Genomic DNA, 15,435 nt, shown 5'->3' on the forward strand with positions numbered 1-15,435 from the left:
ACTTCAATGTCCACATTAATGGAGTTTCTAACGGAAGTTCGGGAAGATCACAGCGCTAAGTGCCCCCTTTTCATAGCGATGTCCAGGGTAGGAACTTTCATCTTTAGTTGAGTTATATGCTCAGGCCCTTCCATTACAGCCAGAAAAAAACTGTCCGCTCTTTTTTTTCCTTCCCTCTTATAGATTACAAGAGCATTTGAGGTTGTGAAGTCAGATAAGAATAGCATTTCTCTGCTAGTCTGTTTTAAAACAAATTAATCAAGTAAAAATGTAATGCATAATGTTTTTTTCTTTTTTTGCAATTGCATTTTTCATTTTATTAGTAGTAGTAGCCGTAGTAGTGGTAGTAGTAATAATAATTATTTTCTCTTTCTGGATACATGTAATTTTTAAGGAAGCCCATTTTCACCACTGAATAAAATAAATAAATAAATGATTATCGTGAGATTTAATCTCACAATTCACAATTGCGTGATAAAAAAAATCGCAATTCTGACTTTTTTTTTTAATTGTGAGATATAAACTCTCAATTATGAGTTATAAAGTTAGAATTGTGAGAGATACATTTAGACTTTTTTTCCTCAGAATTGTGAGTTGTAAAGTCAGCATTGCATGATATAAACTCGTTATTGAGAGTTACAGTTAGAATTGCGAGATTTAAACTGACAATTCTGACTTTGTTTCTCAAGAATTGTGTGATATAAACTCACAATTGCGAAAAATAAAGTCAGAACTGCGAGATAAAAACTCGTTGCGTGATTAAAAACTTGCAATCCTCAATTTTTTCTCCTTAGAATTGTGAGATACAAGCTTGCAACTGCGAGTTATATAGTTAGAATTGTGAAATATAAACTCAGAATTCTGACTTTTTTTCTCAGAATTGTGAAATATAAACTCAGGAGTTATAAATTCAGTATTGCGTGATATAAACGTTATCGTGAGTTATAAAGTCAGAATTGTTATAAACTCTGATTTTGTTTCTCAGAATTGCATGATATAAACACAATTGTGAAAAATAAAGTGATAACAGCAAGATAAAAACTCTGCAAATTTGAGTTTGGATCTCACAATTCTGACTTTTTCTCACAGCTGCAAGTTTATATCTTATATCTGCAAGTTTATATATATAGGAAAGGAAAGGACGCTATTGCTGCGGCACCCGGGGAGCAGTTGGGGGATCGATGCCTTGATCAAGGGACTCAGCTCAGTCGTGGTATTGAGGGTGGAGAGAGTGCTGGTTATTCACCCCCCCCACCTTCAATCCCTGCCGGACCTGGGACTCAAACCTGCAACCTTTCAGTTACAAGCCCGACTCCCTAACCATTAGGCCACGACTGCCCCCATATATGCAGTTCTGACTTTTTTCATGCAATTCTGAAATTTTTCTCAGATTTATGAGATATAAATTTAAAATTTACTTTGTTTCTCAGAATTGTATGATATAAACACAATTGCGAGATAAAAACTTGCAATTCTGACTTTCTCGCAAATTCGAGTATGTATCTCATAATTGTGACTTTCTCAGAACTGCGTGATATAAACTCACAATTGTTATTTTCTGTGTTCTGTGTTTATTTTTTCTTTATTCTTGTTATGCTGTAAAATGCGGTTATGCTACAAAATTTCATGTAAAATGTAATGTACAAATCAAGATACGATGTAGCTTCGCACTACATGTCTTGGAAGAAGATGTTTGTTAATAAAAAATAAGTAAAAAAAAAAAAAACTTAATTGCAAGATAGAAATTCAGACTTTTTTTCTCACAATATCTTGCATTTCTGACTTTATAACTCACAATTATTAGTTTACATCACACTTCATTTCTCAGAATTGCGAGTTTATATCACATTTCTTAGAAAGAAAAGTCAAAACTGTGAGTTTGTATCGCGCAGTTCTGAGAAAAAAAAAAAGTCATAATTGTGATATAAAAATTCACAGTAACCTTTTTTTTTTTAATTCAGTGGGCTTCCATAGATTCTGGTGTATGTTTTTCTGTGAAAATAAATAAAATTTTTTTTTTTTTTTCTCCCTTTCTCTTTTGTTTCTCAGGGATCCTGTATAAGGGAAATGGTGAGAATGTCTTCCTCTCCCAGCTTCCTCCCATCATCAGCACCATAATGGGGAATGGCAGACGCAGAAGCATCTCCTGTCCGAGCTGTAACGGGCAGGCGGAGGGAAACAAACTGCTGGCTCCTGTTGCTCTTGCATGGGGTATCGACGGGAGCCTGTATGTTGGCGACTTCAATTACATCAGACGCATCTATCCGTCGGGCAATGTCACCAGTGTCATGGAGCTCAGGTGAGTGAGCACAACTGCATCAAGGAAATCTGGCAGTATACTCGAGGAGACATTTTGTGGAAAATCGTAGCATGCTGAGAGGCAGCGTCTAGAGACTGTCTCTCTACAAAACATTTAAGAGCATAACTATTTTTAATCTCACGAAACTTTATAGTTCTCACAAAAGGAAGGCCTTCAGATTTTGCATAATAGCTGCACCAATTCTCACAGCAGGCGATTTTTGAAGTCCGACAGTAATTGTCTTGAAAGTTATTGTTGAATGCTGTGAATTTGTAAGCAGTGCTTTGATAGCTGTAGCAGCAGTGGTTGAAAGGGGATACATTTAGATGCATTTAGATTTTAGTGTGCTGACAGAATGTTGTGCTTTAGCCTTTTGGAAAAGTAAACTCTGTCAAAGAAGTTATTTCAGATCTATTCTCTTTGAAATACACAGAATTTTAGAACAGACATTTATTTCAACACGTTCACAGAATTTTATTTCAACACTTTGTCACAGTGTTAAAGGATTAGTTCACTTTCAGAATAAAAATTTCCTTGTAATTTCTCACCCACATGTCATCTAAGATGTTCGTGTCTGTCTTTCTTCAGTCGAAAAAAATTAACTTAAATGGGACCCAATGGACTGAAGGTCCAAATTGCAGTTTCAAAGGGCCCTACATGATCCCAGCCGAGGAATAAGGGTCATATCTAGCAAAACAACTGGTCATTTTCTAAAACACAATAAAAATGCATACTGTTTAACCACAAATGGCACTAGTTAGACCTCACACATGACGTACACAGAAGTACCAACCCAGTGTTGTGACAAAGTGAACATGCCAAGTAAGTCAAATGCTCTTTACAAAAAAGGTAGAACAATGATGCCAGATGATTTTGAGATGGAGTTTTTCCTACCGTACCTTTTTGAACCGAAGTACATAGACAAAGTACTAACCACGCGTGACCTTTCCAAAATGATCACGTAATGTGTGAAGTTGCGCATTGCAGAGCTAGTGCAGGATAAGCAGTTGTGGTTAAAAAGTATAGACATTTATATATATTATATATTATTTTTTTATCAAATGACCGGTCGTTTCACTAGATAAGACCGTTATTCCTTGGCTGGGATTGTGTAGAGCCCTTTGAAGCTGCACTGAAACTGCATTTTGGACCTTTAGCACATTGATCCCCATTGAATTCTGCTATATGAAGAAAAATTTCTTTACAACTGAAGGCTGAACACCTTTGTTTACGCTTGAGTGTTGCAAGACGAGTGTTTTAGATTAAAAAGTATTTAAATTGTAATTTTTTTAATGAAAATAACCAATTGCTTCGCTAGATAAGACCGTTCATCCTTGGCCTGGATCGTTTACAACCGCATTTGGGATCGTATGAAGCCGCATTTAAACTGCATTTTGGAAGTTCAAACTCGGGGCACCATATCAGTCCATTATATGGAGAAACATTCTGAAATGTTTTCCTCAAAAGATGAAAAACATGAACATCTTGGATGACATTGGGCTAAGTAAATTATCGGGAAATTTTTTGCTCTGAAAGTGAACTAATCATTTAAGAACTGGTGTTGTTTTTGTTATTAAAAAACTTATTAATTGAAGTGAAGCTGAAATAATATTAGATTGATATAAAAACTTGCCCCGGCAACTAACTGAAATACGATATGTTTAAGTTGAAGTCCTAATAAAATGAATAACTAAAGTGAAAACTGAAATTAAACTAAAACTAAATTAAAATGGAAAATGGAAAAATCAAAGTTTAAAATATTAGAATAATAATAAAAAATCTAATAAGAATAATAATAAGAATAATAAAAACAATTCAAATTATTAATAAATGCTAGAATACTATACAAATAAAATGAACATAACACTGTTAAAGGTTCATTTTATAGGTATTATAACCTTAATATAGAACTGTGGAAAATAAATACAGTAGTCCCCAGTCGGGTCCTGAACTACATGGAGAAGGGGTTATGTGAAGTGAACAGAATAAGTTTTTACCTAAACTTGTCATACTATATGTTCTCACTCTATGTTTCTCTCCTTTTTTCAAACTACCCAAAGAAATAAGGATTTCAGACACAGGTAAGTTATGAATAGTAAATGTCACACAGTGCTGATGTGTTTTAAAATACATGCATGTATTATGTACACAATTATTGTGACCCTTTTGGGCCCTTTTCCTTTTTTTTAATGGAATTACATGTCCAAAGGGGCTCTATAGAAAACTAACCCAGGTTTGTTGCTAATCCCAGAAGATGCCATGGCACATTTTATGAGATGTTTGCACATCACCTTTTTAAAATATTTACTGAAGCCATGTAAGAGGACTTTGGATTATGATGCAGCGGCCGACACTCTGAGCTGAAAGAAGTACCGCTGTTTCACATTTTCACATTTGGATTTTACACAGGCCAGTGCCTCCGAGTGTGAATTGGTTTCCAAACAGTCCGGGATATTGATCGAACGGAGTACGCTCGGTGTGCAAGAACAGCCCCAAAACTGCTTTTGATAAAATGTGAAAAGATCTGCCTGATCCCAGAGGAGAAGGTCACGGATCTCCACACCCTCGTGCACGAAGTCTCGCCTCGACTGGTCATTTAAGCGCTAATGGCATGTCTGGAGGGGCCGCACTAACTCATTCAGAAAGGAGCAGGCTGATTGGGAGACAGAATTAATGAATGCAAATAAGCGTAGCATTCTGAAAAGCCATCAGTTGTTGACAGTCATTAAGATATGCATATCATCACCGCATCGCAGAGAACCTTTCCCCGCAAGGGAACAGGAATGATTGAAATGATCTGGCAGTCTTGAAGTCGTCATCACAGCCTCCGCAAATACGTTCCAGTCACATCGCATTTACTTCCCTTTCGCACGTTGTTTTTTTTTCTCCTTCCCATCTGTCAGGAGCTCACACCCTTTTGATAGATGCGAAAAAACATGCTGCGATTCTCTCAACGTCTTTAATGATATTAATATTCTAATCAGTCTCTCATTTCATCTGCCATCTCCAATTGCAATGTCAGACCAATAATTTATGAGTCGCACTGGCTCGGCTTGACAGCAGACTAATGTCTTCGCTCGTAACTCCTACTGTCTGTTTGTTTCTCGCCAAGTAACAATCCCGCTCACCGCTACTACCTGACCACGGATCCCGTGATGGGCCGACTCTACGTGTCCGACACCAACTCCAGACGCATCTACAGCCCGCAAGCGCTCCTGTCCAGCTCGGAGCCCCAGCAGAACGTGGAGGTGGTGGCGGGAACGGGAGATCACTGTCTGCCTTTTGACGAAGCTCACTGTGGAGATGGAGGACCAGCCACAGAGGCTCTCCTCACTGGACCTAAAGGTATTTTTAAAGGATCATTAAAAGTGACAATCAAAAGGGTCATGTATTCGCTTGAAGGAAAAAGTTGAGAAACATGGTTCTTCAGACTTGCGATGAATTTTCCGAGGCGCACGACAAACTTTGATTGACATGAAAGATCATCCCAGAGCTCTGTGAGCTTTTAACACTGTATTATGTAGTGAGGTTTTTGATTGGCGCTTCAACGAGGGAAATGGGAACTGACAGCCCCGGGATAGGTACTAAATTATTTGACTGAGCCAGACACAACGGATTGATGAAGCTGCTTTGAACGATTCGTGACTTCACCGACATAAATTATAAAACGTCACACTTGTCTGGTGAATATAGACAACCTATTTCGGCATATAACCTCGTCATGCAGAAAAAGAGATGTTTTCATTGTTTTTCAATAAAATGCCATTCACACATGAATGCACGCATTGAATGATAGATACATTAGGTGTCATATTTCCTGTGCATATAGGTACATTTTGATGGGACGAGTGCAGAGATCTACATTCTGGCTGTCGTAACTATAAAAAAAACTCAAAAGCATTGATGCATACATGCATTTTCCTCGGTTGGGACTGAGATTTCTGCCGTAACGTCAGTTCGCCTCACTGTTTTCGTCAAGCACCCAAACTCTCCGTGCTACCACTCATCCAGGCACGCATTTACCAAGCGGCAGTTACTATAGCAACCCACACTTTCATAATTTGGGTTTAAAAGTGGGTTTGATGCTTTCCCACTCCATGCTTTTGTCAAATACCCTGAGCAGACTTGCAGACCATCTGAGACGGAGTGAGAGAGCGTGAACGCAGGCTGAAATACTAGAGGGAGGGAGGGATGTTCTAATACATCCTATTCCACTTTCTCCTTAAGAAATAATTCAGCAGTGGGAGGCAAGATGTGAATAATTGAGGGCGATGCTTTCTGCAGTGACCTGAATAATGGGAAGCCAAACACGACACATGTACCCGCTGCCTGGATCAGGCAAGCAAAGAGCACAGCTGTGTGACCTGCACATTTCGTTCCTTCCTCTCGTCTCTCCAGGGATCGCTGTCGACAAGAACGGACTGATCTACTTTGTGGATGGGACTGTGATCCGAAAGGTGGATCAGAACGGCATCATCTCCACCCTGCTGGGGTCCAACGACCTTGCCTCTGCTCGACCTCTGAGCTGCGACTCGGTTATGGACATCCATCAGGTGAAAAGTGAAAATTGGTCAAATCAACACACTCAAGTCAATTATCATGACTCATGGAGAGACCTAAATGAGTTTTGGTATTTTGTTACATGTTTCAGATTTCATTGCACTTTTTCTTTTTTTTTATATAGTTCCATAGTTATTAGCTGTAAGGTTTATTAGCTATTTTGAAATATTTGAAAATACAGAGATATTTTACTCAAAATACCAACCTGATCTCATGACGAAAACGTACCTTTGGGAATTTTTTCGCAAGACCATGTTCGTTTCGTGACATATTCGATGTGAAATGTCCACTGAGTTGCACTAAAAGAGTGTTTGTTCATTTAATGTGATGTTGGTTTTGTACGTCACTGCAGTTCTGACTTGAAATGTCTGTTGAGTGGCGCTATAACTCTAATGATCCATGACGTTTTAAAATAACATACCATCTGCACTATAGCATGAACGAAAGCAAATGTGACATAAAAATGCAATCGCAAGCAAGCCGTTTTAGCTTGTTTTTTGATCTCGTCGTTTAGCTCTTTCATCATAAATCATGTTTTTGACGGGATTCATACCCAAAGATTCTGCATTCTAAGTCCAATTCGGTGCCGGCTGAGCTACCGAGCAAGCGAAACATATGAGGCTGTTCTCATAATTGTGTACGAAAACGATACAACCGCCTCTAGTGTTAATTTCTGTTGGAAAGTGCAGTGATATGTACTTATTGGTACGTATTTCCCGAAAAAGTTCCCACAGGTAGTTTTCGTCATGGGATCAGGTAGCAAAATACACACACATACACACACACACATACAATATAATACTAATACATAAATATTAACACTTTACAATAAGGTAACTTTGTTGACACAAATGCATTTGTATCATGAACTAACAATGAACAAGAATTAAAAATGAGAAAAAATAAAAAATAATTTAATTCATTGTTCTAGTTAATATTATTTTACAAATGTATTATTGTTGATAGTTCATTCCTGTTTGTCACAGTTAAATAATTACACATAATTTATTATTTAAGGTGAATATTAATTTATAAATAAAATTTGTTTATAGTTAAGTCATGTTTGTTTAAGATAAGTTAACTAATGTTAATTTAAACATTTTTTCATTTTAATGTATTCAAATACTATTATTTAGAAAATACCATTAGTCTAGACTCATATGCTGTAAAAATATTCTTAATTGTTGTTTCTCAAAGTCAGTGTTAAAGCCATTTCATTAATGTTATATACAACCTGCTGGAAAGTGTTAACAAAATATCTATCAATTTATACAGTATGAAATATTAATGTGTTCAAAACTATTATGTATGCAGGGAATAGGGCTGGGCTTTGACAAAAATTTCATGATTCGATTCAATTCTGTTTCACGATTCAATATCGATTATTTTAGATATATATCAGGTACAGTACATGCCAAATGTCCTCAAGGAAAAAAACAAAAAAAAACAAACTAATGCTGTAAAATACATGAGAGTCAGTTGGTACTGTATTATTATAATATTGAAAGCTTAAATTAACTGATTTGTATACAAACACTTTAATTACACTGAATTAAGTTTTTATAATAATAAAGTTACAATTACATAAGTATATTTCTACTCCAATTTGTTTTTTGAAACATAAACATTTAAATGGGGGCTGTCATAAAAACTTCAAGGATTTATTCAAACATAAGTTAATTGAAAAACAGTAAAAAATATAATGAATATGTTTTATGGTGCATATATTAGGGAAAATGTTCCTATAGAGGAACTAATATGTCATCCTAATATGTTTTTCTGAGGTAAATGTGACATTATGTGACATTGTTTACAAGCTTTTATACTGACATCTTTGTGCGGTTGAAACACAGAATGAGCGATTACATGAAATGACCTTATTGTTTGAATACTGTAATAAAATGGACAGAATTTGAAATCTGAGACTTTGTTTCATATCAATAGTAACAAAGTTTATTGCGATTTATTGGATGGGGGTGTGCTACAATGTTCTGTTCATTAACTGAAAACAGACTAGACTAATCTATTTAATTTTAAGAATCAATATTGTTTTGTAAAAATAAGAACTGATTAAAACCGAGAAATCTATATTTTTACCCAGCCCTAATGGCGTAGGATTAAATATCTAATATTTACTAATATTTGTCTATCATAAAATGGAAGTGGAGTTATATTAACTATAATGGCTACATATCTTTGTTTTTATTCCTCTGCCTTTAGGTGTCTTTAGAATGGCCGACAGATCTGGCTGTTAGTCCAATGGATAACTCATTGTTTGTGCTGGATGGCAGTGTGGTTTTGCGGATCACTGAGGAGGGGCAGGTCAGCGTGGCAGCAGGCAGACCCCTTCACTGCCCCATGCCTTCTACAGACATCTTGGTGACAGAAACACAGCGAGCCACGCATACCCATCTGGAATCCCCAAGCGCCATCGCCGTCTCCTTCAATGGAGTGCTGCACATCGCCGAGACAGACGAGAGGAAGATGAGCCGCATACGCAGCGTGGCGGCAGATGGCGAGATCACTCACCTGGCGGGGGCGCCATCTGATTGCGACTGCAAGACCGACGTCAACTGTGATTGTTACCTAACTGGAGACGGCTTCGCTAAAGATGCTCGGCTGAACGGGCCATCCTCTCTCGTGGCAGCTCCGGATGGAACCTTGTATGTAGCCGACCTAGGAAACATTCGTATTCGAGTGATAGGAAAAAACAAGCCTGCACTTAACAGCATGGGCTTGTATGAAGTGGCATCGTCCGCGGAGCAGGAAGTGTACATGTTTGACAGTAATGGCACACACCAGCATACGGCCAACTTGATCACTGGAGACTTCAAATATAACTTCAGCTATAGCAATGAAGGAGATCTGACCTCAGTGGCCGATAGTCATGGGAACACGCTACGGATTCGCCGGGACACCAGCCGCCTTCCTGTCCGCATCGTTGCACCTGACAACCAGGTTATTTGGCTAACTGTAGGCTCGAGTGGTGGGCTAAAGACCCTTGGAACACAGGGGCGTGAACAGGTGCTGCTAACTTACCATGGCAACAGTGGTCTCCTGGCAACCAAGAGCACTGCCAATGGATGGACAACATTTTATGAGTAAGAGAGTTTGAGCATTTCTGCTTGCCAGGGCAAACTTTGCTATTATTGCTCAAATTTAGGTTGAGCGATTTAAAGTATTAAAGAATTAGTTCAATTACAGAAAAAAAAAAATTATTTATTATTTACTTTGTCATCCAAGATGTTCATGTCTTTCTTTCTTCAGTCCAAAAGAAAGTAAGGTTTTTGAGGAAAACATTCCAGGATTTTTCTCCTTATAGTGGACTTCAATGGTGGTCAACAGGCTGAATCCAAATTGCAGTTTCAACGCAGCTTCAAAGGGCTCTCCACAATCCCAGCAAAGGAATACGTTTTTTATCCAGCAAAATGATCAGTCATTTTCTAAAAGAAACATTTATGTACTTTTTAACCACAAATGCTTATCTTGCACTAGCTTGACTTCACACATTACGTAATCACTTTGGAAAAGTCGCATGTGACATAGGCAGAGGTACTGACCCAGTGTTTACAAAGCAAACTTGCAAAGAAAGTCAAATTCCCTTTAAAAAAAAAAAAAGGTAAAAACAATGATGTTGGATGATTCTTAAGTTTTTGAACTGAAGTACACAGACAAAGAACTAACCATTCCAACGTGACTAAGTAATACGTGAAGCATTGCAGAGTTAGTGCAAGACAAGTATTTGTGGTTAAAAAGTATAGAAATTGTTATTTTTTTAGAAAATGGCCAATCATTTTGCTAGTTAAGACCCTTATTCCTCGGCTGGGATCGTGTAGAGCCCTTTGAAGCTGCTTTGAAACTGCAATTTGGACCTTCAAACTGTTAGGCACCACTGAGGTCCACCATATGGAGAAAAATCCTGGAATGTTTCCCACAAAAACCTTAATTTCTTTTTGACTGAAGAAAGACAGACATGAATATCTTGGATGACACGGGGGTGAGTAAATTGCTAGGAATTACCAATCTAATCCTTTAAATTGGCTCATACTCATCCAACACTATTTGTGCTACAGACATGAATGATATCTAAATGGTTACTTTTCTAAATAGTCAGACTTTTGCCTGATGGATGATAAATTGGAAAAAATCCAAGACTTTTGGAAGAGGACCTGAGACATTTTTAGGGAACACCATAACAGTAGAAGTAATCTAGACATTTAGACAGACAGAACAGTCCAAAAGTACTTACAGTGCTTTTTGTGAACCCTTTAGAATTTTCTGCATAAATATGACAAAAAAGTTCACCGGATTTTCTGAAAACTGACAAAGAGAACCCAATCAAACAAATGAGATGAAAATATATACTCTGACATTTATTTATTATGAAAAATGATCCAGCATTAAATATTTGTGAGTTGCAAAAGTATGTAAATCTAGAGTCTGTCTGTTCAGAAGTGTTTTCAGTCAATAGGATGAAAATTAGGTGTCAGTTTATGCCCTGTTTTATTCAAAGAACAGGATCTATAAAAAAGTCTGATCATGTTTGTGAAAGTGAATCATGGCACAAACAAAGGAGATCCCTGAGGACCTCAGAAAAAAGAGTTGTTGTTGCTCATCAGGCTGGAAAAAAGTTACAAAACCATCTCTGAAGAGTTTGGTTTTCACAAATCCACAGTCAGACTGATTGTGTACAAATGGAGGAAATTCAAGACAACAGTTACGCTCCCCAGAAGTGGTCAACCAACAAAGATCACTCCAAAGCAAGATGTATAATAGTTTCCGAGGTTGCAAAGAACCCCAGGATAACTTCTAAGAAACGAAAGGCCTTTCTCACATTGGTTAATGTTGAAGTCCATCATTAGGAGAACAATGAACAACCATGGTGTACATGGTAGGGTTGCAAGGAGAGAGCCACAACTCTTCCAAAAACAGATTGATAAAGATCATGTGGACAAGTCAGAAGGCTATTGGAGAAATGTTTTGTGGATGTATGAGACCAAAATATAATTTTTGGTTTAAATGAGAAGTGTTATGTTTGGAGGAAGAAAAACACTGCATTCCAGCATAAGAACCTTATCCCATCTGTGAAACATGGTGGTGGTAGTGTCATGGTTTGGGCCTGTTTTGCTGCATCTGGGCCAGGACGACTTGCCATCATTAATGGAACAATACATTCTAAATTATACCAGCAAATTCTAAAGGAAAATGTCAGGACATCTGTCCATGAACTAAAATCTAAAGAGAAAGTGGGTCATGCAGCAAGACAAATACCCCAAGCGCACAAGTCATTCTACCAAAAAATGGTTAAACAAGAACAAAAGTGATGTTATGGAAAGGCTGAGTCAAAGTCCAAACCTTAATCCAATTAAAACATTGTGAAAGGACCTGAAGCAAGCAGTTCTTAGGAGGAAACCCACCAACATCACAGGGTTCAAGTGTTTCTGTACTAAAGAATGGGCTAAAATTCCTACAAGTCATTGTGCAGGACTGATCAGCACTTACAAAAAAGGGTCACATCAGATATTGAAAGCAAAGATTCACATACTTTTGCACCTTGTAAATATTTAACACTGGATCATTTTTCTCAATAACTAAATGACAAAGTATATATTTTTGTCTTGTTTTTAAAGACTTTTAAGGACTTGTGTGACAATCCGATGATGTTTTGTGTTATATTTATGCAGAAATCTAGAAAATTCTAAAGGGTTCACAAACTTTCAAGCAGCACTGTATATGGATTGCATTAAATGCACTTCCAGAACAAAAATTTACAGATAATTTACTCATCCCCTTGTCATCCAAGATGTTTGTGTCTTTCTTACTTCAGTCGATAAGAAATTGTGCTCCTTGAGGAAAACATTTCCACATTTTTTTTTCAGTTTTTCTCCATATAGTGGACTTCAATGGTGCCCCCAAGTTTGGGTTAAAAAGTAAATAAATTGTCAATTTGTTTCCAAAATGACTGATCGTTTCGCTATATAAGACACTTCTTCCTCGGCTGGGATTGTTTAGAGCCATTTGAAGCTGCATTCAAATTGCATTTTGGAAGTTCAAACTTTGGGGCACCTTTGAAGTCCACTATATGGAAAAAAATTCTTATCGACTGAAGAAAGAAAGACATGAATATCTTAGATGACAAGCGGGTCAGTAAATTATCTTTCATTTTTTGTTCTGAAGTAGACTATTTAACATATCTTGCTTTCTCTTTCAGCTATGACACAGAGGGACGACTGACAAATGTGACTTTTCCCACTGGAGTGGTGACCAGTCTGGCCTATGACATGGATACTGTCTCTACAGTAGAGAGAGAAAGTTTTGAACGAGATGAAGCTGCAACCATAACTACAAACCAGTCTGCAATTCAAAACGTCCTCACGTTACACCAAGGTAACCCTTGTGTTTTTTTTTTTCCTGGCCTTGACCCTGGACCACAAAACCAATCGAGATTTATACTAGGGGTGTAAGAAAATATCAATACACGTGAGTATCGCGATATTTTGTTTGGCGATACTGTATCGATTCTCAAAAACAGAATATCGATATTTAAAAAAATCATACAAGATTCATGGCAGATTCATGGCTTCGTTTTGAATTTATATCCCGACCGCTAAAATGGCAGTCTTCTCTATCTTTGAACTTAAACAGTGACAGGAAATATTAGCATAAAGGCACACCACTAAAATAGTTATCGTTAATATAGTGCCCTGCTAATAATGGAGGATGAAAGAATAATTCCTGCTCCCACCTCGGAGTACAAAGTTGAACCGTGGCGTCATTTCGGCATTTGTGGTAACGTCCACCCCAGGACCGCGGCGCGGGCGCTGCCTCGGCTGCACGGGACACAGGGTGCTTCTGCTGCGTGGAGAGGTGGCGGCCACACCGTTTCCGCTGTTTGCCGCGTCCCGGGTCTTCGCGCCAGGTGCGGCGGTTGCTTTCGCCGCTTTGTCTCGTGGTGGGGGGGCATTTTGTGCCGTTGGAGCGGTGCTCGCGTCACGAACATAAATACAAACTGAAAACTTGTGAAATCCAAAACAAAAAGGTTCTGAGAATGTTCACTACATGTATTTATTGTATTGTTTTACAGTTATTTTGTTTTCTTTAGGATTCTTGCAAGCACTTTATTTCTCATTGATATTAAGCAGATGTAATTCTTAAGTTCAGATCAAAATGTTATGACATTGTCCCCCAGTTTCACAGACCAGGCTTAAGCCTAGTCCCTGACTAAAATGTAAGTCTGAGCAGTTTCAACTGAAAGAAACTTGCACTGATTTATCTTAAAACATGCCAGTGCCTTTGTATGTTGCAATTGTAAACTTAAACTGTAAACCTTTAAATCAAGGTCTAAAAATGTATATGATCTGTTTATAAAAGTTTACATTTTGTACATTTAATAACTAAGGAATCCTGCAGGCATTTTATTTCCCCCCTTTACTTGTACTGCAAAAAAAGTGGTTCAATAACATTGAATGTTACATGTTTTTTTTGTTGCTTTTTTGCTAAGGTTTGCACATGGTGGTATGTTCTCAATTACAGCTTTCCTTAAAGTATATCCTATTCTTAAAATAAAAAGTATCCTAATATATTGCCTTGCTTACAGTATCACAGTGTATCGCAACATATCGTATCGCAACCCCTGTATCGTGATACGTATCGTTTTGCCAGATTCTTGGCAATACACAGCCCTAATTTATACATCCTCTGAAAGCTGAAAATGTTTTTAAATAGGTTGAATAAATAAGGTTTTCATTGATGTATGGTTTGTTAGGATAGGACATTATTTGGCTGAGATACAGCTATTTTTTAAAATCTGGAATCTGAGGGTGTAAAATCGCTTTTAAGGTTTGTCCAAATGAAAGTTTTCAGCAATGCATATTACTAATCAAAAAGTAAGTTTTGATATATTTACAGTAGGAAATGTACAAAATATCTTCATGGAACATGATCTTTACTCAATATCCTAAAGATTTTGGCATAAAAGAAAAATCGATAATTTTGACTCACACAATGTGTTGTTGGCTATTGCTAACAATATACCTGTGCTGCTTAAGACTGGTTTTGTGGTCCAGGGTCACATATATGTCATCTTTTGTATTTTACAGATCAGTTGAAGAACAACTATGTGATTGGCTACGACCATTCCTTATGGATTCTGTATGCTAATGGAATGAACACTCACTACCAGACCGAGCCTCACATTCTGGCTGGTGCATCCTCCCCTACTGTGGCACGAAGAAACATAACTCTACCTGATGACAGCGGGCAAAACTTGGTAGAATGGCGGTTTCGTAAAGAGCAGACGAGGACAAAGGTCACAGTGTTTGGACGCAAATTACGAGTACGTAATGAAGTCCAATTATAGAGGACAAAGAAGTGGTTTAAAAAAGCCTAAGATTGAATCTATTACTTGTTGAAAGAAACAACAGGAGGTTTTTTTTCTTTTGTTCTATTAGCTGTTGCACTTGACATCTGACTTGAGGTTCAAATGACCTCAGTCATAATAGGCAATTTAAAAATCATGCATGATTTATTTTATTTAGACATGAAAGAATTCAATTAAACCAATTAAATACCAATTA

General features: G+C 37.5%; 1 protein-coding gene across 5 annotated transcripts in view; it reads left to right on the plus strand.

The window, feature by feature from the left end:
• si:dkey-237h12.3 (teneurin-3) overlaps window positions 1-15,435 on the plus strand; it is a 145,581-nt gene that overhangs the window by 122,767 nt on the left and 7,379 nt on the right. For all 5 annotated transcript variants that reach the window (XM_051127298.1, XM_051127299.1, XM_051127300.1 and 2 more), the window contains 7 exons: window positions 2,050-2,299; window positions 4,360-4,380; window positions 5,412-5,644; window positions 6,698-6,852; window positions 9,080-9,960; window positions 13,071-13,246; window positions 14,959-15,194. In XM_051127298.1, the coding sequence (XP_050983255.1) occupies window positions 2,050-2,299; window positions 4,360-4,380; window positions 5,412-5,644; window positions 6,698-6,852; window positions 9,080-9,960; window positions 13,071-13,246; window positions 14,959-15,194 (1,952 nt within the window). The remainder of the gene's footprint in view (window positions 1-2,049; window positions 2,300-4,359; window positions 4,381-5,411; window positions 5,645-6,697; window positions 6,853-9,079; window positions 9,961-13,070; window positions 13,247-14,958; window positions 15,195-15,435) is intronic.

Source organism: Labeo rohita, chromosome 14 (assembly GCF_022985175.1).
Source record: "Labeo rohita strain BAU-BD-2019 chromosome 14, IGBB_LRoh.1.0, whole genome shotgun sequence".
NCBI classification, from domain to species: domain Eukaryota; kingdom Metazoa; phylum Chordata; class Actinopteri; order Cypriniformes; family Cyprinidae; genus Labeo; species Labeo rohita.